At 37.2% G+C, this 23,283-nt stretch overlaps 2 protein-coding genes across 2 annotated transcripts; both read right to left on the bottom strand.

The window, feature by feature from the left end:
- Window positions 1–17,395: 17,395 nt before the first annotated feature.
- Window positions 17,396–18,919, bottom strand: LOC133832465 (uncharacterized). The gene is made up of 3 exons (XM_062262805.1): window positions 18,731–18,919; window positions 17,766–18,626; window positions 17,396–17,404 (listed from the first exon to the last, which is right to left on the bottom strand). Exons 1-3 carry the CDS (start codon window positions 18,917–18,919, stop codon window positions 17,396–17,398), a joined length of 1,059 nt encoding a protein of 352 aa, XP_062118789.1.
- A 1,901-nt stretch (window positions 18,920–20,820) lies between these two features.
- On the bottom strand, window positions 20,821–21,600 carry LOC133832464 (uncharacterized). The gene has a single exon (XM_062262804.1). The coding sequence runs from the start codon at window positions 21,598–21,600 to the stop codon at window positions 20,821–20,823; it is 780 nt and encodes a 259-aa protein (XP_062118788.1).
- Between the last annotated feature and the right edge of the window lie 1,683 nt (window positions 21,601–23,283).

Here is a 23,283-nt window from a genome sequence, read left to right as displayed (position 1 = left end):
AGGGGGAAATTCTGGAAGTTTTGACTATTTTGTCCCCGGGGGTGTTTTCGGGACCCCGAGCGTTAGGATTTGTTTGAGGCTACTTAAGCTTGAATTAACCTTTTAAGAAATAAAAAGAACATTCTCTCTCCCTCTAAGTTCCATTTTCGTCTCCTGATCGCATTTTTGAAGGAAACTTGAGTTCTAGGACTCAGATTCAAGCGAGGATCGAGGCATAGTGATCCTAGGAATGATTAGAAGTTTATTAGATGGAGGATTTAGTTGGAAACAACTCAATCAGAGGTAATTCAAGTTTTAAGTTCTAAGTTTTTTTTAAAAGTTTTTATGCTTGAATTGGACTTTGTGTTTTGATGAGTTTTTGGGTGATTTGAGACTTGGGTTTTGTTGGTTTTGGATCATGGGGATGTTTGGGAACTTTGATTTTTGAGTTTGGAGATGTTTGGATAGGTTTTGGAAGGTTTTAAAAGGTTTAAAACGGGGGAAAATGGCTGGTCCGAGGTTGGGCTGCGGCCCTATTCTTGGGCGCCACGACCAAGGCTCGAAGAAGCAGGTGGAGGTTCTGTTTGGCCTGAGGGCTACGACGCTTGGATAGGGGGCTGCGACGCTTGGTGCTATTTATGGCCAAGTTGATGTTTTGGTTAGGGGAACTCAAACCTTAGGCCTCGGGATCGTTCCTACTACCCGGTTTAGTGGAATTTGATGTCTCAGAGGCTAGGTCTTGGTTCCGGGATTGGTTTTAGAACTTGAACTCATTGAATCACCATTTGTGGTTGTGACTAGGTTATCACTAGAGGCTTGGAGTAAGGATCGTGCTTGTGGCTCGTTTATTGGTAGCCTGTGCTTGGACCAAAGGTAAGAAAACTGCACCCCATATGTGACATGCATGGTTATTCTTGATGCATGTTGGATGTTTAAATGTGAACATTGATAGCATATTGAATGCTTAGGAATCTTGCTCACTTGTATATGGTTATTATTGAGGCATGTTGGATGTTTAAATGTGAAGCATGCGATGCACGAGAAACATGTGATTAGGGCATGCCATGAATATTGAATATGAGATTGTTCAGAGCTTGAGTCTCTGTGTTTATGCATGATTCCAACTATGCTAGCAATTGTTAAGTAAGCATGTTGAATGCCCTGTATTTGGATATTTGACATATGATATATGTTTGGTAGCATTGCTTACTTGTGCATGGCCCTGACTGTTGAAATTTGGCATTGGTCATGTGTTATTGACCTAAGAGCCAGAAACGGCATAAGCGTCATGAACGCAGAGCCGATAAAAGATTAGATCTAATCGACATCTGCATTGGATGACTCAACATGAGCATTTATGTCGGACCGACCTTAAGTTCAATGAATACTATAAGAGCTTGTCTAGCCAAAGGCTAGTTCCTTAGAGCCACAGTGACTATTTAGTCACATGGCTATGGGTGTCGAGCCCCGTGTGACTTACCCATCACTCACTCATCTGTTTAAGCTAGTGACTTACCCATCAGTCACTCATCTGTTTAAGCTAGTCACTTACCCATCAGTCATTCATCTATTTAAGCTAGTGACTTACCCATCAGTCACTCATCTGTTTAAGCTGGCGACTTACCCATTAGTCACTCATTTGATCAGAGCCATTTCAGGAAAGCCGAGGTGACGGTTCCGTCACACGGCTATGGGTGCTGAACCCCATAGTGACTTACTTGTCAGTCACTCATTATGATTTAACAGAACCTCAAAGTGATATTCACTCATTCTGATCATCATTTGCATGCCTTTGGGTGGTGAGCCCCGTGGTGACTTGCTTGTCAGTCACTTAGTATGGTTTACCAGAACCTCAAGTGTTAAATCACCCATCTGATTAGGATTGACTTGATAGTCATCCAATCAGGAGGGCAAGATTTCTTATCCTAGATTCCCCAGCATTATCTAAATATTTTTGCATGCTTGAATAGGGCTATATTTGCTAGGCATGCGCCTTATGATTTGATGACATGTTATTACTGATCATGAGCATATTGAGTTTTCTTGCTGGGCTTCGACTCATGGGTGCTATGTGGTGCAAGTGAAGGAAAAAGAAAGTTGGACCATCCTTGAGTTGGAGAGCTTAGGTGGCGATGTGTACATATGCGGCTGCTTGACCACCACAACCGAGGGTTGAAAGAGGAACTTGGGTTAAACCCTTTTTTGCCGCTTAGATCGGCTGGTTGTAAATATTTTCTTGTAATAGACCTTTAAATTATATTTTTGGGATCCCATTGTATATAGTAAACGTTCTAGTGAAATGTTATATCTTAACCACAAATTTTAATCCCTAAACCGCTAATCATACTTAGTTACACGATTATGGCCAAATAACTCAGTTAGCGAGTTTAGCACTGTTTAAAATGTGCACCGTAATAGTCCCTGGAGTTTAGGGCATTACAACAAGCTTGACTCCTAGCTCAATTTTGGGTCTGAGTCCCCTAGTGAACTTGGTAACCCTCAAGATATCAGGTGGGACCAACTCTAGTGCAAACTTGGCCAGGGGATCAAATTGTCGAGTGTACTCGACTACTGTCAAATTGCCCTATTTCATACTGGAAACCTCTTCCACCCCCATAGCGATTACTGCCAACTTTTTGTGAAATAGCTCCACAAATCTAGCCCAAGTCATGGTGGCGACATCATGAGATTGATGTACTAATTCCCAGTAGATTATAGCATGGTTTTTCAGAAGAGAAGAAATGCAAGATATGCGATCCGCGTTACCGAGGTTCATGTGCGCTAGAATAGGCTCTACATTCCTGAGCCATTCTTCCGCCTCAAAGGGGTCGGTTGTCCCTTCAAAGTTTGGACCATGCTACTTACAGAAACGCTCGTAGATTGGCTCAATTTATTGAGCTGGATAAGGCCCATAGTTTGCCACCGGCCATCCCCCATACTGATATCCTACTTGCTGGGGTGCTTGAGCTACTGGCTAAGGTTGCAGCTGAGCCTGTAGTCATTGTTGTTGCAGAAGTTTTCCACTTGTTGACGTAGTCGGATAATCTTTGTGGTGTTGTCCAGAGGAGGTGGTGCATTTATATTGGCGGAAGCAGTAGTAGTAGCACTCGTTCCCCTTCTTCGAACTGGAGGGGCTTCATTAGTCTCGTTGGCGGTGCTGGGGGCGTGGTCGTTCGTGCGTGTAGACCTTTGTAGTGACATCTTCAGCAAAGTTCTAACAGTTGAGAAAACACGTCAGAACTTACCCTAATAAGTTCTAAGGAAATACATAGTCTAAGCAAACATAACTCGAACCTATCAATTATGATTTCTTATGAAAAATTACGTAAGCCTTCTTTATAATTAAGGTGTGTTTCTATACTTAGAAAAATAAGTCCTCTTTATTATTTTCTAAGTCTATTTATAACCACCCTATATGACTTAATTCTCAGGCTCGAAACTCATCATTGTTCCAAAGTGAACCATATTGAGGGAGGGTTGGGATCACTAAAATCGTTCCCACTACTATGGCCCCCTAAACTCTCAATACAGAACCCGATCCATTGATTTGTATCCACCCTCACCGAACTCAGTCATTATTTATTTATTCTAAATTTATTATGATTGTAAAAAAAATCTAACTCATACATGTCATTCAAAAATAACAAGTTTATTCATTTGGAAAAATATTTTCACTAATTACAATCACAAATTCAAAATAACTAAAGAAACTATACTAATAATAACTAGGGTAAAATTTCTAAAACTCAAGATCTTCTACATCTGACTCTTCATCTAACATATCATCATCTATTTCATCATAATCATCATTACTATGAGCCTCAAAACTACCTCAGGGAATATTCATTAACATATTATGCTTTTGTTCATTAGTGAATTGCAACTCAAACATATAGGTAAACCTAAGTATAAGAAAATAATATCTCATGGCTACTGGTAAATCATCTTCATCATCCATAGTCTCCCATAGTTCTTCTAATTTTGAAACTACAAAAGGAAAATCCTTAAAAAGCCTGATTACTAAGACATATTGTTCCATGGTTCTCATCATAATTTGCTTAGTGGTTTGAAGGTGAACTATCCCCTTGTGAAATAGGATCAATCTTTGAGTGATTCTTTCTAACACTCCTATTGTATTCCTTGGTTCTCTAATCCTTTTCAATGCCTTAGTGGCTCAGATATCATGATAGGTCAAGGCTCCAATCATTCTTAACTAAAAACATAATGACTAAAATGCTAGCTATTAACATAAACATAATAATCATAACATAAACACTTACATTGGCAGTTAGATCTGGAGCTTCTGCGTGTGTATCAAGGAGAACTTCATGCATATGAACTGTGGGCTCTGATACCAACTGTAATGGCCCGTCTAATTCTAAGACCTCGGATTATTAAAAACTACTAAGACATAGCTACTATTTTGGAAGACATGCATAAAATAATAGAATTTTATTAAAAATCCAAAATACGGGATCCTATTGTTTAATACAAAAAGAAAATATAAACCTTTAATTTCTTGTTCAAAGACTAAATGCGAAAAATAAATACATAAATTGAAAAGACTCAAAAATTATAAACTTCATCCTCGATCTTCCAGCAGTCCATCCATTCAATACATCCCCGATACAAATGCCAAAGCTGACATGAATCTGTCCCGCCTTCCAAGCTTATTTTCCTGCACCATCTAAAATAAAAGGAATGATCCTAATACCCAACAAGGAAAATCTACTAAAACATAACATAAATCGTAAGACTAAAAACATATACTATAAAATATATAACGTAAAAACGTATATCATATAAACATAGGACTACAATATTAATGGCCATTCACTCATTAACATAGTATGTGATAAAACCATCTAGGTCCTCAGTCTACTAATCAAGGTAGGTTAGATCACAAAATAGTATATGATAAACCATCTAGGTACTCAGTCTATCGAGGTAGGTTTAATCATAACTCTATTCCACGATAATGATAAAAATCTTGGGATTTTATTTGCTATCTAAGAAGCTATAATACCCAAGTGACTACAACATGAAACATATGCATATACATATACATATATAACGTAGCACTATAACATATCATATCATATAAACATGTCATAACACATATAATCTAACCTATTTTCCTTACCAAAAATTATGATATTGGAGACATGAACGGGATTGGAAAACTCCTAAAACCAACAGTAAGAATCATGAGTTTCTAAAGAAATGGAGATGAAAAAGAGATCTAAACCATCAAGATGAAAACTTACCAAACAACCTTAAGTTTTAAGAAACTTAAACACCTAACCAAAAGCCATAAATTAAAGTTACGGTCTAAAAGAAAATGAAAGAAAAATAAAAGAACTATAATGAACTAAATCTGAGTATAAGAATACCTTGGATAGTCTAGGAATTTGATCTACACCTCAATACCGAAATGTCACTCTATCTTACTTCCCAAGTGTTTAGAAAAAGCTTAGATTAAAAAGCTTTTTCATCCCAAAACCCTAGTGTTTTCTCTCTAGAATAAACTTAGCAGCTTGGAGGCTCTGAAGAATGCTTGAATGATGAATGAAATGGCTGAGTACTAGGTGTTATTTATAGAGTTCAAGGAGTGAAACTAACCCCTTTTAAAAAGAATAAATAAATGAATATAAATTGAATAAATTTTAATTTTTTGGTTTAACAGATGCCTAGAACTTGGTCAAAAACATTCAGGAGCAAATCTAAGTTGTTGAGGGCTGTTTCTAATTTGGTTCGATGAAGTTTCAAAAATACCTAAGGGCAGTCGATGTTTCAAAAATTCTCTGCATATTGTCCTTAATTTTATTAGGTTTGAAAAGAGGAAACTGAATGATGCTTTGTGCCCAAGGAAGGAATTTTTTAAATTAACCTGGTTGGGATTTAAGTCCAGGTTCGTCCATTTTCCTGATGCTACAGAATGATTCTCTATCTCTTCTATAAAATCTTGTAGTTAATGTAATTGGAATCTTAGTAACTTCCTAATTTGGTCTGATTGGGACCATAAATGAGATTTTCTAGCTTAAAGTTTCCTAAACTCTATAAATATAGACCTAGGTAGCAGTTAATCTTATATCTTCACCTCTCTAACGTTTTATATTTTGAAGAGTTCCTTTATATGTAAAAAGTAATTTTTGTTCAACTATCTCTTTGTTTTTTTATTTTGCTTTGTGTTGTTTATTCTTAAACAGATCATAAAGCTTGTGAACGTGAAAAAAAATCTTCAAGAGAAGATTTCCATAAGTCTCACTTCAGGAGGAAGCGAGCACTCATCAAGTTCAAAAGGAATTTCGTGATCTTAGTGTTTATCAAAATCAGATTATTAAAGTGGAGTACTTCAAGGTTGCGACAAGGATTTAGAGGGAGTCTAAACAGGTATAAGTCAATTGCTTATTGTATTCTTGAGACTTTACTAATTTATTTTATCTCTGGGTGTGGCCTTTGGACTAAGTTTTCTGAACCACATAAAAAACTTCTTGTGTCATGTAGCTTTTACATTATTTACTTTATGTTCGTATATTCTAATCCATCAGTATTCTGTCTTAATACATCAGAATATCTATCTGATCAAACAATTATTTAACTATTCCACATTAATTAAATTGTTTGTTAAATTCAGTTGCTAATCTTAAAAAACAAAATTTCAATTAGTATCAGAGCGATTCACTAAACTCTTAGTGAGATTTTGTGGTATTCTTTCCGTTTGTTTGTGCTTTTGTTTTCCATATGTTGTTTTTTGCAGAAGGGAGTTCAATAACTTGTCCACCATTGCTTAATGATTCAAATTATCCTTACTATAAGGTTAGAATGAAAGCCTTTATCAAATCTCAAGAAAAGAAGTCGTGGAGATCTGTCTTGACAGGTTGGTCAACACCGACTGAGGTTGACGCAAAAATTGGCGAAACAATGGTAAAATCTGAGTTAAATTGGTCAACCATTGATGATTTACTATCTAGTTAAAATAACAAGGTCTTACATGCCTTGTTCAATGGTGTTGGTGAAGGATATATTAAACTTATATCCTCTTGTGATTCGGCCAAAGAAGCTTGCCAAATCCTTCAAGCTCTATTTGAAGGAACTGGTGATGTCAAGCGTTCTAGGTCCATTATGTTGCGAACAAAATTTGAGGATCTTAGAATGTCTGAAACTGAAACTCTTATTGAATTTAATGAGAGATTGTCTGATGTTGCTATCGAATTTTTTGCCTCAGGTGACAAATTGGACGAATCTGTTTTAGTTTGAAAAATTGTTTGTGTTTTACCTGATAGGTTTAGCACCAAGCTAACAGCTAGGGAGGAGGCCAAAGATCTGAATTTCATGAAAGTAGAAGAACTAATGGGTTCTCTTCGAACCTTTGAACTGAATCAACAAATTAGACAAAAAGAAAAGCTAAAGAAGGTAAAAGAAAAAGAAAAATCTATTGCCTTGAAAAGTTCTAAGTAAGTTCAGACGATGAAGATGATAATGAGTAGGCCCTTTTGACAAGAAGTTTTCAAAAATATATGGAAAAATTGGGCAACAAAAATAATTTCTCTAAACCTTCACAAGGTATTACATCTTCAAAACCCTCTTTTTCTAACAATAAAAAAGGAATTTAATGTATGGAATGTGAAGGTTTTGGTCAGATTCAATCAGAATGTGCAAATACCTTAAAAAGAAATGAAAAAGGTATGAACGCTACTTGGAGTGACAATTAATATGAAAGTAGTGATGAAGATGGAGAAAATATTACTTTGACATCTGTACTCTCTAGTTTTCCCTGTTTTTTGCAGAAAAATAAAGAACTTGTTTGCCTGAACAATACTGTTTCGATAAATAAAGTTACTGATGATACGACATATACTACTGATAATATTGACATTGATTTTGATGATTCGGAAGACAATGAAGATTCATTGGAAGAATCTTACAAAAAAAATGCATGATGAATGGATTAAGTTGTGTGCTGTGAACAGATCAAATGCAAAAATCATTAAATCTCTCTCTTACAGAAATGATGAACTTGAATCAAATACTAAATTTCTTGAAAAATGAGAATGTTGATAAAAATGTTGAAATTATCCATCTGAACTAGGAGCTTGATCTTATAAAGAAAAATGTTCAAATCCTTAATCTAGGTTTTACAATTTTTGAGGAAGTCCATAATGCAGGTCAACGAAACAATGCTAGACTAGGATATAAAGGGTCCCAATCAAAGGGGAAAATAGTGTTTGTCTAAGCTTGTTCATTACCTGTTTTGTCTTCTGATCTAACACTACAGGTGTCTGATCCATCAACATCTCAAAATTTCTCATCAACAAAGAGACAGATAGGTAAGAATCGTACGTCCAATGAAAGAACTAAGAAATTCATTCCCACTTGCCATTTTTGTGGAGTCAAAGATCACATTCAATCAAAGTTTTTTACTATGATGAATTTTTTTAATACAAATTATTTTCATCATGAAAATTTCAAAAAGGTACAAAAGAACCATCATGCGCCTAATAATGGGAATAATTGTCTTGCTGCATTTACATGTCAAAGAACTCATACATCTGATTCTTGGTACTTTGATAGTGGATGTTCTAGACATATGACTAGTGACAAAAATATTCTCATTAATTTTAAGGCTGTAAATTGTGGTGCAGTCAGTTTTAGGGATGGTGTTGCTGGTAAAGTTCTTGGAAATGGAACCCTAAATTTAGAAGGATTACCTAAACTAAAAAATTTCCTACTGGTTGATGGACTGAAAGCTAATCTAATTAGTATAAGTCAGATTTGTGATCAAGGACTTATTGTCAACTTTTCTTATGCTGATTGTAGTGTGATTGACAAAAATGGAAATTGTGTTCTAAATGGGTTCAAATCAGTTTACAATTCTTAAACTCTTTCTCAAGATTTTTCATGACACTTAGCCATAAACAACTCAACTAATATGTGGCATGAAAAACTTGGTCACATTAATTTCAAAAACTTGAAAAAATTGTCTAATGCAGGTATTGTTTGAGGATTACCCAAACTAGGTAAAGAATCTATTGGTAAGTGTGAACCGTGCCAACTTGGCAAGCAATTAAAAATCACTCACAAAGGTATTTCAGATGTGAATACCTCAAACATTTTAGAATTATTTCACATGGATCTAATGGGTCCAATTTAGTTTGAAAGTTTGAATGGAGAAAGATATATTTTTGTATGTGTAGATTATTTCACCCGTTTTACTTGGGTTGATTTTTTAAGAGAAAAATCTGATACGTTTGAAGCTTTTAAAAATGTGTGTTTAAAATTAATAGTTGAAAAAGATTATAATATCGGCAAGATTGTGAGAATTCATAGTGATCATGGTAAAGAATTTGAAAATGTTGTGTATGATGACTTCTATAAGTCTTGTGGTATTTCTCATGAATTTTCAACACCCAAAACTCCTGAACAAAATGGAGTTGTTGAGAGAAAGAATCACTCTTCAAAAACTGGTAAGAGTAATGTTGAATAGCAAGAAATTGTCCAAACGATTGTGGGCTAAAGTTATTAATATTGCTTGCTACATAATAAACTGAGTGTTCTTACATCCAGGTACCGCCAAAACTCCTTATGAGATCTAGAAAGGTAAACGTCCGAATGTAAGTTATTTCCACATTTTTTGTTGTGTTTGTTACATATTGAGGGATCGCGAAAATATTGGAAAATTTGATGCTATAAGTGATGTTGGTGTCTTTCTTGTTTATTCCATAAATAGTATGGCATATCATGTGTACAACATGAGAACCCAAAATTTTATGGAAGGTACTAACATTGTTGTTCATGATGTGAAGGATTTTTTAGAATTTTCAACAGAAGTCGAGATAGACAAATTCATAGAAAATGCGTCTGCTGCCTTAGATGCCCAACATGAAGTATCCGAAATTTTGTCAGCTGCGACAAAAACAACAATTGAATCATCATCCATGGCGTCTGATATATCCCTATCTGAATAGGCAAAGGCACAAATGCCAAAAATCATCATTGATTCCGTACATAGAGAACCCTTAACCAGGGTTAAAAAGAACCACCCTACTGATCTCATTCTGGGTGATTTAGAGGAGAGCATGGTCACAAGGAAAACGTATGTGAATCTCGCTCAACATGTGTGTTTCACCTCTTCACTTGAACCAAAGAACGTGAAAGAAGCTTTAACTAATGAATCTTGGATTAAAGCTATGCAAGAAGAATTGGAACAGTTTACGAGAAATGATGTGTTGATCCTTGTGCCTAGACCAAATCTCACTAATGTCATTGGAACAAAATGGACTTGTAAAAAATAAAAGTGATGAATTTTGCACAATAGTAAGAAACAAAGCTAGATTGGTTGCACAAGGGTACACAAGTGGATGGTGTGGACTTTGATGAAACATTTGCACCTATTGCTAGACTTTAATTGATTAGGTTGTTATTAGTTATTGCATGCATCGTGGATTTCAAATTTCATCAAATGGATGTAAATTTTGCTTTTTTTTAATGGTATTTTGAATGAAGAAGCTTTTGTTGAACAACCTAAGGGGTTTGAAGATCCACATTTTTCCAAATCATGTTTTTAAATTAAAAATGGCTTTGTATGGTTTGAAAAAAGCCCCACGGGCATGGTATGAAAGATTGACACAATTTTTGGTGTCTCATGATTATCGTAGAGGTGGAGTAGGTAAAACATTTTTCATTGAAAATATCAAGAAAGATATAATTATTGCTCAAATATATGTTTATGATATTGTGTTTGGTTCTACATCTAACTCTGAAGTGCAGAAATTTGTTCATCAAATGAAGGAGGAATTTAAGATGAGTATGGTGGGTGAATTAACCTACTTTTTAGGTTTGCAGGTCAAGCAATCAGAAGATGGTATGTTCATATCTCAGAGTAAGTATGTCAAAAACTTAGTGAAAAAGTTTGGACTTGATAATGCAAAACATACCAAAAACTCCCATGGGTACAACAGTCAAATTAACAAAAGATGAGAATGGAGTTAAGGTAGATCCCACCTTATATCACTGCTAGTTATCCTAATATATGTTATAGTGTTGGGGTAAGTGCTAGGTACCGAGGAAATCCCATGGAGTCTCATGTGACTACTGTAAAAAGAATTATTAGATATGTTCAAAGTACTGTAGAGTATGGGATTTGGTACTCCAAAGAAACAAATTCTAATCTTGTGTGCTTTAGTGATGTCGATTGGGTAGATAATGCAGATGACAGAACAAGCACAAGTGGAGGTTGTTTCAATCTAGGGAACAACTTGGTGGCATGGCATAGCAAAAAGCGAAATTCCATATCTCTTTCTACAGCTGAGGTCGAGGACATTGATGCTGGCAGTTGTTGTACTCAATTTTTATGGATGAAACAAATGATGTCTGACTATGGGTTTGAATTGGATACTTTAACCATTTCTTGTGACAACACCAATGCAATAAATATTCTTAAAAATCGTGTCCAACAATCATGCAAAAAACACATTGATATTAGGCACCATTTCATAAGAGAGCTTGTTGAAAATAAGAAACTAATCTTGGAATTCATTGAGACAGACAAGCAAATTGTTAATATTTTCACCTAGTCCCTTGATTTAATTTGGTTTGATTCCCTCAGGAAATCCTTGGGGGTTTGTTGCATGTAATTTTTTTTTTTGTTTTCTCATGACCATCCTAGCTACTTGTCAATTGTGTGTTTACCTGCTAAACTATTTTCAACCATTTTCAAAAGAAATTGTGAGAACTTTCTGTTAGATTAATTACTTTTGATTTATAACATGCTAAGTTTGTTGGTTACAAAATAAAAATTTCTTCACAATTTATTTTTGGGAAAATCACTTTCTAAGAGATTCTTGAGCAAAAGTTAACAAATTTTCTTCAGTTTCACGTTCTTCTGATGGAATAGTGCTACCGATGTCAGTGTATGAAAGCTAGTTTTGAGTAAGTTGAGCCTTTGTAATTAGAACTATGTAGAGGATACGCTACATTGAAAAGGGCTACCACTGGTGTAGTGTGACAGCGTCTCCTTTGGGTACTACAGAAAAAGGCCAAAATTGTCAACATGGGCAATGACCCTTTGTTTACACTGCACACACAAATACATGTTCTGAATGAAGAAAAAAATTGAAAAACTGTAAGCCTCATCCTCTATGTTACTGTTTTTCCAAAAAATATTTTGTGCTCTTGAAAAATTTATTTTTATTCTAACATTCTCAAGAATGTTATATAGATTAAATAATTCTTCTAACATTATTAGTACTCACTTAATTTTTGTTTTGGTTGGTCATTGTGTTTCAGGTTTCACATTTTTTTGTTAGTAGCAAAAGGACTTGTTATGGTCATTTTATATAATAATATATAAATGGGAAATATCAAAAAACAAATATACATATATATAATAAAAATAAGGGGAGGAGAAAACTGAATGAATTTGTGGGGTATTTGATAATTTTGCTTGCAATTCTTTGGTCCAATTGATATTGATTCTGGGTTATTTTTGTCAACTTTCTCTCTAAAGTTAAGGTTGTCGAAATATTAATGGTGCTTCGTGTGAAAAAGGACAATTTAAAATTTATTTATAAAAAATTATTTGTTGCCTTTTTTGGTTTGGTCACAATTAAGACAAAAGTTGCATTTTTTCTCTCATAGTCAAAAATGGGTAACTACCCATTTTTGTTCTACCTATATCCCACGTTGGGCACCTCACTCCCACGATCACTCTTACACTCTCACATTTTTTCTCTTGTGTTTTTTCTGTCTGTTTTCTCTCGGTCTAGTGTGTAGAAACTCATGGCTCAAACCAAGACAACTGGAGCTCCCAGGCCAAATGGCGTTACTGCGAGTGCCTCTCCCCCATCAACTTCACCTTCGGTGGCTTCAGGATCTACTCCAAAGTCCTTTGTCAAGACCAGCGCATACAAATAGGCATTTCTTGTAACGCCCTATTTCCTTAGAGTCGTTACTAAGTGAGTTTTAACACGTGCAATTAACTAGTTAATCGAGGTTTTAAGTCAAAAGTGTAATTAAACCATAAACAAAGTCTTATACTTTGAAAATAATCCCATTCATTGAAAATCATAAAGTGTTTAACATTTGGGATCCCAAAATATTTTTTAGAAATATTTACAACTAAAAAATATAACTAAAGTAGGCTAAACGACAAAATCTAGGTTTAGTACAATCATCTCCCAAAAATACCCCTGGTCCTGGCAACCAGGCAGGCCAAACATGTACGCGTCGCTTCACGCTCTCCATACTCATGGTTGGTCGACTTTCCTCTTGCCCTTACCTGCACCATAGAGCACCCATGAGCCGAAGCCCAACAAAAAAACTTTCACAAGCAAATAACATATGTATCTCTATCATTCATCATACAAATAAACCGCCAATGGGCTAAACACTTATGGCCATGCCGTCCCAGGCACTTTACCAGGCCCTGGGTTTGCGGTCTACACCGCGAGGATACCCCAGGTATCCTATAGGGTCTCGCCCTGGCAACTCGCATTCCGCGTGCTAAAAGCTGCTCCCGGCCCCTTGTCGTTCTCGGCCTTCGTCGTTCCCGGCCTTTGCCATTCTCGACCCTCGCCGTTCCTGGCTCTTTCCGCTCATTCACATATATGCACACATAGCATAATTAAACAAATACTTAAGCATGCATAAGCACAACCAATGGGGCTATGCCCTGCAACACAGTCAAAATAGGGTCGTGCCCTACAACACCAACTATAGGGCCTCGCCCTGGTCTACGGGTATAGCAGTTCTCTTACCTGTGTCTCGAGCTTCTTGAGCACCGAAATCCTGAACACAGTCCTCCAACCCAAGCCTCGCTGAAAACCTAGTCACAACACATACATAGCACTATCATTACTAACCAATTCATAATCATTCCCCGGAACCAATCACGAGCTCTCGGGACCTCCCGTTTCCCCACACAAGGTAGCGAAAGCATCCCTTAAGCCCCCTGAGCCAAAACCCTATTAACTCAAATTCCTCTTTCCTGAAATTATCCTAGCACCGCGGCACATCTCTATAGGGGCCGCGGCGCTCATACGCGAACCCAGAAAACTGGGATTTTCCCAACATTTTTCCCGAGCCAAAACTCTTCCAAATCAATACCCAAGTATACCTAAGTCCCCAATTCAACCTAAAACTTTATATAAACAGTATAAAAACTTATGAACCCCAGAAACACTCAAACACTCCTCCAAACTCAGAATCACAAAATGGTTTAAAACTTTACAAAACTTAAACCACACCAGCAAATAACTTCAGAGATGCATGGTACCCTTACCTCAAGTAGAAATTCATCCATGAGTTTCTTTGAAATTCAATTCCAAGCCCAAATCCTCTAATCCCCAGCTGAACCTTGCCAAGTCTTCACTCCAATGATCCACAAAATAAACACAATTCAGCTCACTAATTCAATGCTTCCAGCAAGAATTCATCAAGATTTGAATTAAAACGTACCCTTGATCCTAGCTAAGCCCTTTGTGCTCCTGATTTTTTTCTTTAAGACCCTCCAAAACCAACACCTTAGAGAGAGAGAGAGAGAACCGACTGGAAGAGGAAGACAGAGAAAGCTGAGAGTTTCCTTCTATTTATTTCCTTCTATTTCCCTTCTACATGACCCTAGAATCTACTGCATAACTTTGATCTAAATCCCCTCCTATCCAAAAGGTCAAAAATACCCTTGAGCTTATTTAAATCCTTAAGTGCCTCTAAGGGAAATTTAGTCATTTCACCCAGATTCCGCTAAGTCTTCACGTATTCCTAAAAAATCCCCGACATGTCTAAACCACTACTTAATTACTAATCGCTACTCAATAATTCCCGAACATATTATAATATTCCCAAAATACCCCTAAGCTCCTCCCGAGCCGGGTATTTGACCCCGTTGTGACTTTCTAGCTAAACTGCTCTCTAGGATCGTCTTGAATCGTGCATCACAATTATATCACCACTCACACATGGTATCAATCACAATATATACAAATATTACATTTATGCCGTTAGCGAGCTAAAATTGCAAATATGCCCCTAACAACCAAATGGGGCCCACATGCATATTTAATTCACCTAAACATGCATCTCTAATCATATACTCATCAAAATTCACATATAATAATAATAAATCACTTATTGCCCTCCAGGCACACTAATCAAGGCCCTAAGCCTTATTAGCAAATTTGGGTCGCGACAACTCCTATGTCCACAGCCTCGCCTTTGGTGCTTGCATTACTATCTCCTGCTCTAATGGATCTCTTGAACCACCATCTGAGGAGGTGGTGCCAACTGGAATCCTTCCTTCTGAAATTGAGACTCATGTTGCAAATCCTAAACCATCAAAGGTTGGGTCTGCAAAATTGAAATCCTTTGTTGGTGCTACACAACCCATTTCTAGTCTGTCACCGGCTTCTCAAACTCGCTCCAAATCTTCTGCTTCTGGTTCAACGGCAATAGTAAAGAAAGGGGAAAATGTGGAAAAACGTCTCCTACAAAGAATTCCCCTCCAACGAAGAAACTCAAAGTCACTCCACCTGCATGTTCTTCTTCTAAGTATGATCCTTCTAAAGACTATTTTGGTGAAGTAGTCGATCCTTCTGACAACTCCAGTTCTGAAGCACCAAAAAGTCAGAATCTCATCCAGAACTTGAAGATCTAATTGCCTCTAAAGAAAGGGTTGTTGAATCAGAGGATGGTTCCGATGCATCCGAAACTCCAGCTATGCCCTCTGACCATGTCCTAGAACCTTTCCCTTCTGAATACAAGGGGAAGACGCCCATGACTCTTCCTAGTCCAATTTCTTGCAAGGTTCTAACTAAAAACATTGATTTAGGTTAATCTTTTGTTCCTCATTCTCATCATTTTTGCAATAATGATCATGAAAGGGATATGGTTTATTATGCTAACCGTAAGGCTATTTGTGGAAATAATTTTGATCTTGCTGCTCATAGGGTGTTTGGGGTGATTTGTATTTTGCAAGAAAGAGAATGGTTAGATTATTTACAGGGCTATTATGGATATGTTGATCGGGTTGTCAAGGAATTTTATGCTAACATTACTAATGATTTTCTTAATCATAATTCCTTTATGTATGGAAAAGTGTATATTCGAGGTCATCAGTTTTCTTTTACAGTAAAAGATATTGCTATTGCCCTAAACTTGATTGTTGGTGTTATTCCAGATACCCTTGAATTTGATAGGACTTAGTCCTTTCGGAGCTTGTGGGAGAAAAGGTATCATGGAATCTAAGCACATCACTCTCCATTACTAATCTTACATATACCTATGTTGTGCTTATGTGTTTTGCTTTGTCCAACTGGATGCCCTCGTCTAATCCAATTGTTGTGTCTGAAGAGTTGGCATTATTTCTGTTTAAGATTGGTTCTGGTGCTTAGATAGATCTTCCTTTCTTAATTTTGGATCAAATTGTTTCTCTAAGGAAGGCAAAAAAGAAGGGGTTCAACTTTTTATTTCCTTAACTTATCTTTAAAATTATGTCATCATAGAAATATGTTATGATACCAACTGAGTCTGTTGAGGTTCCTCCTCCTAGTCCCACATTCAAACCATTTGAAGGGAAAGATCAAACCTTGAAGAAGTACAAGTCTGTGGTGATTCCTTCTATTCCACTGCCATTGCTGCTGATCCATCTGGTGTTGGTCGTGAGACATGATAAATTCTCGTTGTCCAGGCTGATCTTGCTGTGGTGCAGAATCGACTTGGAACAATGGCTGCCACTCAACAAGCAATCCTTGCTAAGTTTTCTGCCTTATCCAAGGGTGTTTAGTTTTCTTTCTTGCTTAATTTTCTGTCTTGTTAAACTTTTTTGTGTCCAAAGAACAAGGCCTCTTTTTTTTTTATTTTAAAATTTTTTTTACTTTGGCTCCTTGATAGAAAAAAAGGGGTAGTAGGTGGTTTTTTTTAAATGTGGAATTTTTAATTGTTTTTGTGTACAACTCTAGACCCTATTTTAGGGGGACTTGTGTGGTACGTCTTGTTAAACTTTTGTCGAAAAAGTTGACAATTTTTATCTTTGTTAGTATGCTTGCTTGCAGGGGGGTTCTTAGGAACTCAATTCTTTCTTTCTAACAAAGTGTATACTGCAGGTTTTTGAGCTCTTATTGATAAAATGTATTTTGTCTAAAAAGTTACCAAAGGGGGACATTGTAAAATCCCATTTTGGCTAACATTTTTAATAAATATATTTTATTATTTAATTGGTATATTTGAAATTATATATTGGGTAAGTAGGTGGATTGTGTCTCTTTTTGGTAAGAATAAATTCTTTTTAGGCGTGTTTTATAGATAGTCAAGTTTCCTTATTTATTTATGGCAACCTTTTTTTTTTTGATGAAAAAGGAAATATATAATGCACCAAACAGATTACAACCACCAGTTCACAAACAACCAAACTCACAACAGCTTATAACATCTGAACAAATTCATAAAGCTTACAATTCTTATTCAAATCTTTTTGACTAATTCTACCCTGCAATCTTATTTTAATAGTCCTCTTTATCATCTTAACTAGGCTATGGGGCGTGTAGGACACCTGAGAGAAGTAACACATGTTCCTGTTACACCAGATATGATACACTGAAGCTGCTAGACAAGCTATATATATGTGATGCATCACTGTTTTAGGCTTCCCGTCCAGCCAGATCTTCCAGTTGACCCACTGTTTCGGCCAAATCTCAGCACCAAGCCAGCTTTTAATCAGCTCCCAAATTCTATGAGAAAAAAATACAGTCAAAAAATAAATGACTGTGAGTTTCCTCACCACTATCACACACCGGAAAAGCCACTGAAATAACCTCAATATGGCATCGGGCCATATTGTCTCTCGTCAGAAGATGCCCAAGAACCGCTTGCCACAGAATAAAACGATGTCTTGGCACAGAAAAACTACTCCAAACTGCCTTAGCAAACCCCACCTGCTCCTTCTGAAGCATGCTGTTATATAGCAAATGCAAGATCAACTTACCATGAGGAGCCGCAATCTCCAAATCCTTGACAGAAAATGTCTCTCTCAAATAACAAACCTTGCGCCAGTACCAAGAAACATCTGTTTTCAGGTGGTAATCCCAGATAGAATTGCCTTTTAAATAGACTCCATCTATCCATTTCACCCATAAGACATCTTGCTTTGAAGATAAAGCCCAAAGGTACTTAGCCAATAGGAATTTATTCCAAAGAAAACCTTCCTTGAATCCCAGACCTCCCATTACTTTCGGAAGACAGACCTGGGAGCAAAAGGAGCAGTGAAATTTACTACGATTATTCTTCTCTCCCCAAAGAAAGTTACGACAAAGTCTGTCAATTTCATGAACCGCACTAATGGGAAGCATAAAAATGTTCATCCAATAGTTACGAATGCCCTGCAACACTGAGTAAATCAATTGTGTTCTCCCCGCAAATGAAAGATGTCTACTAGCCCAAACATGGAGCCTATTCTGAATTTTCTTAAGGATTTCTCCACAATCTGCAATCAGCCATCTTGTAGGCCTTAGCGATACCCCCAGATATTTCAGAGGAAAACTCCCCTCACCAAGAGCTACTGATCTAAGGATTTCAGCTCTAACCTCAGCTGCCACGCCCCCAAAAACCACTTGAGATTTGCTCAAATTAGCTTCCAAACCAGAGCAGCGATAGAACTTCAAAAATCCATCAAATAGAATCTAAACAGACTTCACATTCCCCTTGCAAAACAGAATCAAATCGTCCGCAAAGCACAAATTTACAAGATGCAAATTCTTACACAAAGGATGGTACCTAAACTCTTTATGCTAAGAAGCTTGGTTAAAATTCTAGTAAGATACTCCATTGCTAGAACAAATAGCAGCGGAGAGATGGGGTCTCCCTGTCTCAACCCTTTCTTCCCTTCAAAACTTCCTTGTAATCTGCCATTGAATAAAAGTGTATAGGATGTTCCCGTCAAGCAATTCATTATCCAATGATTAAATTTCCTAGGGAAACAGAACGCATTCAAGATATCCTCCATAAACTTCCAGTCAACCGAGTCATAGGCCTTACTGAGGTCAATTTTTATAACACAGCAGGGTGATATGTTCTTCCTAGAATAACCATGCAGAATATCTTGAAGAATTAAGATATTCTGAGCAAGCTATCTGTTCTGAATAAAGGGTCCTTGATTTTGATGAATTATCACAGGAAGCACCTTAGCCAAACGGAAACAAATCATCTTGGATATACACTTGTAAAGGGTATTACAACAAGCTATAGGACGATAATCAGTGGCCTTAGATGGGGAAACAACCTTAGGAATAAGAGATAAGATTGTACCATTCAATGTAGTCGGAATCACACCACTTTCAAAGAACACCAGAATCGCCAGTTATTTCATCTCCAATATCCTTCCAGAGGGACTTAAAAAAACCTGAGCCATAACCATCGGGGCCAGGACTCTTGGTAGATGGAATACTGAAAAGAGCTCTCTTAACATCCTTTTTAGTAAAGGGATGAATTAGATCAAGCTGATGATCTAAAGTCAAAACAGAATCCTGTCGGAAACAACTCAAATCAACCCGATTAGTTAGAGTAACACTCCTGCCCAGAAATCCTTTGAAATGACTGTGAAAATTAGCTATAACCTCAGTAGGATTCTCTATAACTTGCCCCTCATCATTAATAAAACTCGTGATATGATTCCTCATTCTTCTCTGTTTCAAACTAGCATGAAAGTATGTTGTGTTTTCGTCCCCAAATCTCAGCCAGTTATTCTTACTTTTTTGCCTCAGGAAACTTTCATACAACTTGGACATTCTAGCAAACTCAGCTGCTGCCTCATCCTCTTCGTGTTGTAATAATCTCGAACCAGGATTTTGCTGTAACATTAATTGAGCTGAGTCATATTCCTGCTTTGCTGATGCATACTTCTGAACCACATCCCCTATCAGCACTTTATTGAACTGGATCAAGGCAGGCTTTAGTCTTCTGAGCTTCTGCATAATCTTCTGCAGACCAGTACCTCCTACTGGTTTAGACCAGTTACTCATAACAGAGCTCCTAAAATCCTGGTGTTTATCCCACATATTGAAGTACCTGAAAGGCCTAACCCCTGAAACTTGAAAATGAACAGTTTTGATAATACAAAAGCAATGATCAGATAATGTATCCCAATTAATCCGGCCTTCAGAATCAGGAAAAGTATCAATCCACACTTCATTAACAAATATTCTATCAAGTTTTGATAATATTCTTAAGCCTTCTTTTTGTTTATTAGACCAAGTGAATGAGGAATCACTGGATCTTAAATCAATCAATAGAGAATTAGCCTTCCATTGCCTACTGTCCTCCACTTCCAAAGCTGAAACCTGCCTACCTCCAATTCGATCATCATATTCAAAAACTGCATTAAAATCCCCTGCAACCAGCCAAGGCCTAGAATTAGACTGGGAAACTTGAAGCTGAGCCCAGAGATTTTTCCTCTCTTCCAAAGAATTTCGGCCATACACAAAAGAAAGCACAGCTGCTTGACTAACTCCCTTTATTTGCACTTCACTAGTGACCAGTTGGTCCAGCTCCTGAACAACAGCCACATGAACCAAATCCGGATTCCAAACCAATAATATTCTCCCTTCAATAGCTTTACTACTATACCAACTCCATCCCACAAACACATCATGCGTCATCTCTTCAATTTTGCTGCTGTGAAGTTTAGTTTCCAAGAAACTACCCAAACCAATTTTATGAACAAAACAGAACTGTAATAAGGATTGTTGCTTATTCCTCTTATTTAAACCCCTTATATTCCAACACAAAATATTACACCCCTCCATTAGAAGTTTGAAGATTTTGTGACTCCTTATTTGAAACCATACCATTCTTCTAAACCAGAACACTGAATTTATTAGCTTCCAAAGTCTGTTCTATGGAACTATTTTTCCTTAGACCCCCCACTTTCCTAGGTATAGTCAAAGTTTTCTCCTTCTCAGCCGTTGAACAGCAAGCCTCATTTGTGTCCTCAGATGTTGTGGTCATGGACTCCTTCGAACCTCCCTTATGATCTGGCTCATCTCCTTCATCTTCTTTCCCAGCATCCTTTTGATCTACCACTATCTTACTCTCAGTTTTTGACTCATTCAGAACCGTAACACCCCTAATATCCCCTGTACCTAAAGCTGAAACTTGCTGTTTTGGTCTCCAGACTACCTCCTGAGCACTCTTACAGCTCGACACAGTGTGGCCTAAACCCTTACAACAAGAACACCGTGTGGGAAGCCATTCGAATTCTATAGCCTGTTCCATCAGCTGGCCTCGCTCATTGATAAAACTAATTGAGTGAGGTAATCTATCAGTAATCTCAACCTCCACAAGGACCCTAGCAAATTTTACCATAGATTTTTCCTTCGTTACCCTGTCCATCATCATAGGTTTCCCTATTGTGCTAACAAGAGCACTCAGACTTTTTAAACCCCAATATTGAAGGCCAAGATTTGGTAATCTCATCCAAACTGGGACTGAATTCACCACCCTCAGTGTTTCTAAATCAGTCGACCAAGGCCTAAATAGGACTGGTTTCCTATCAAAGTGAACCACTCTTGCTTCCAAAACCAAATCCCTAGTTGTTTCATCCCTAAACTTGACCAGAGTATGACCCGCATTCATACGGGCTATTCTTTCAATACCCAATTTTCCCCATAACCGGTTGATAAATCCTTCAAAGACTTCTAAAGGGGGGTTTGCTCCTAAAACAACACAAACCAGAGCTGATTTCTAAAAGGATGCCTCCACTTCAGTCTCCTCTACATCGATTTGAGCTATCCGTTTCCCATCACGCACCAGCGGCTCCTCATAGTTGAGCCGAACACCACCATTAGCTGTAAGATTCCCCTGAAAGTTAGACCACTTTTCCTTAGCCAATTCCTAAAAGTCTGTCTCCTCCAATTCAATCGCCCACTTCTGGGAACCAGCCTCTTTCTAAGGTGAAGGTTCTACGCAACCCTCCTGAAATATATCCTCCCCAACCTCTTGAAATTTCTCCTCTGAATCTGCAAAAAACTCATCCGCAAGTTCTTCTCTAACCGGATCCTCCTCTACCACTTCATCATGATGTACATTATCCTTATTGATTACCTTCGGAGATGAACGCAGTCCAGGCTTCTGACCAGCTTTCTTACGCCTCACCATGGGAAGAGAGAAACCAGTCGCACGCCTCATTTATGGCAACCTTATCTATAATAAGTAAGTGTATTATATAATTATTCTCTGCATATTTTCCTTGATTTTATTTGGTGTAAAAAGAGGAAATTGAATGATGCTTTGTGCCCAAGGAAGGAAATTTCGAAATGAACATAGTTGGGATTTAAGTCCAGGTTCGTCCATTTTCCTGATGCTACAAAAGGATTCTCTGTCTCATCTGGAAAATCCTCCAGTTAATGTAATTGAAAGCTATTTTTAGTAACTTTCTGATTTGGTCTAATTGGGACCATAAATGAGATTGGTTGGCTTAGGGTTTCCTAAACTTTATAAATACATACCTAAGCAGCAGCTAATCCCATATTTTCACCACTCTAACGCTTTATATTTTGAAGAATTATTTTATATGTAAAGTGTAGTAGTTGTTCAACTATCGCTTTGTTTGTTTTTTTTTCTTTGTTGTTTATTCTTAAACAGGTCATAAAGCTATGAACGTGATATACAATCTTCGGGAGAAGATTTCCATAAGTCTCACTTTGGGAAGAAGCGAGCACTCATCAAGTTCAGAAGGGATTTTGTGTTCTTGGTGTTTATCAAAAACAGATTTGTAACGACCCAAATTCGCTAATAAGGCTTAAGGGCCTTGATTAGTGTGCCAAGAGGGCAGGTTGGGATTTATGTGTGATTTTGTGAGTTAAATGCATGGTTATGATTTAAAGCATGTTATTTGGCTATTTTTTTAACTGAGATGCATGGCTATGTTTTCTAGTATGCATGTAGGCCCGGATCGTGTTAGAAGGGCGTAATTGTAATTTTGGCCATATTGGGCATAACTGTATTGATATGTGATAATTGTATTCTGTGAATTGTACCACGTGAGTGTGGTTTTATTATTGTGATGCACGTGCCGAGACGGTCCTAGAGAGCTAGTTAACTCAAGAGTCACAACGGGATTTCTATACCCGGCTCGGGAGGAGCCTAGGGGTACCTCGGGAATTTTATGGTTAGGTTGAGATTTAGCGGGTAATGGTTATTGGAGATTTAGTAACCTAGGTAACCATTAGTTACTGCTGTGGGTAACAAGTTTTAAGGTAAAAAGTGATAGAATTGAAATGAAGTGTAAAGACTTAAGTGCCCTTTGAGGTTTAGCTA

The sequence above is a fragment of the Humulus lupulus genome, chromosome 4 (assembly GCF_963169125.1).
Source record: "Humulus lupulus chromosome 4, drHumLupu1.1, whole genome shotgun sequence".
NCBI classification, from domain to species: domain Eukaryota; kingdom Viridiplantae; phylum Streptophyta; class Magnoliopsida; order Rosales; family Cannabaceae; genus Humulus; species Humulus lupulus.
The sequence above is the reverse complement of the archived record's forward strand: the minus strand, read 5'-3'. Positions and strand labels throughout refer to the sequence as shown.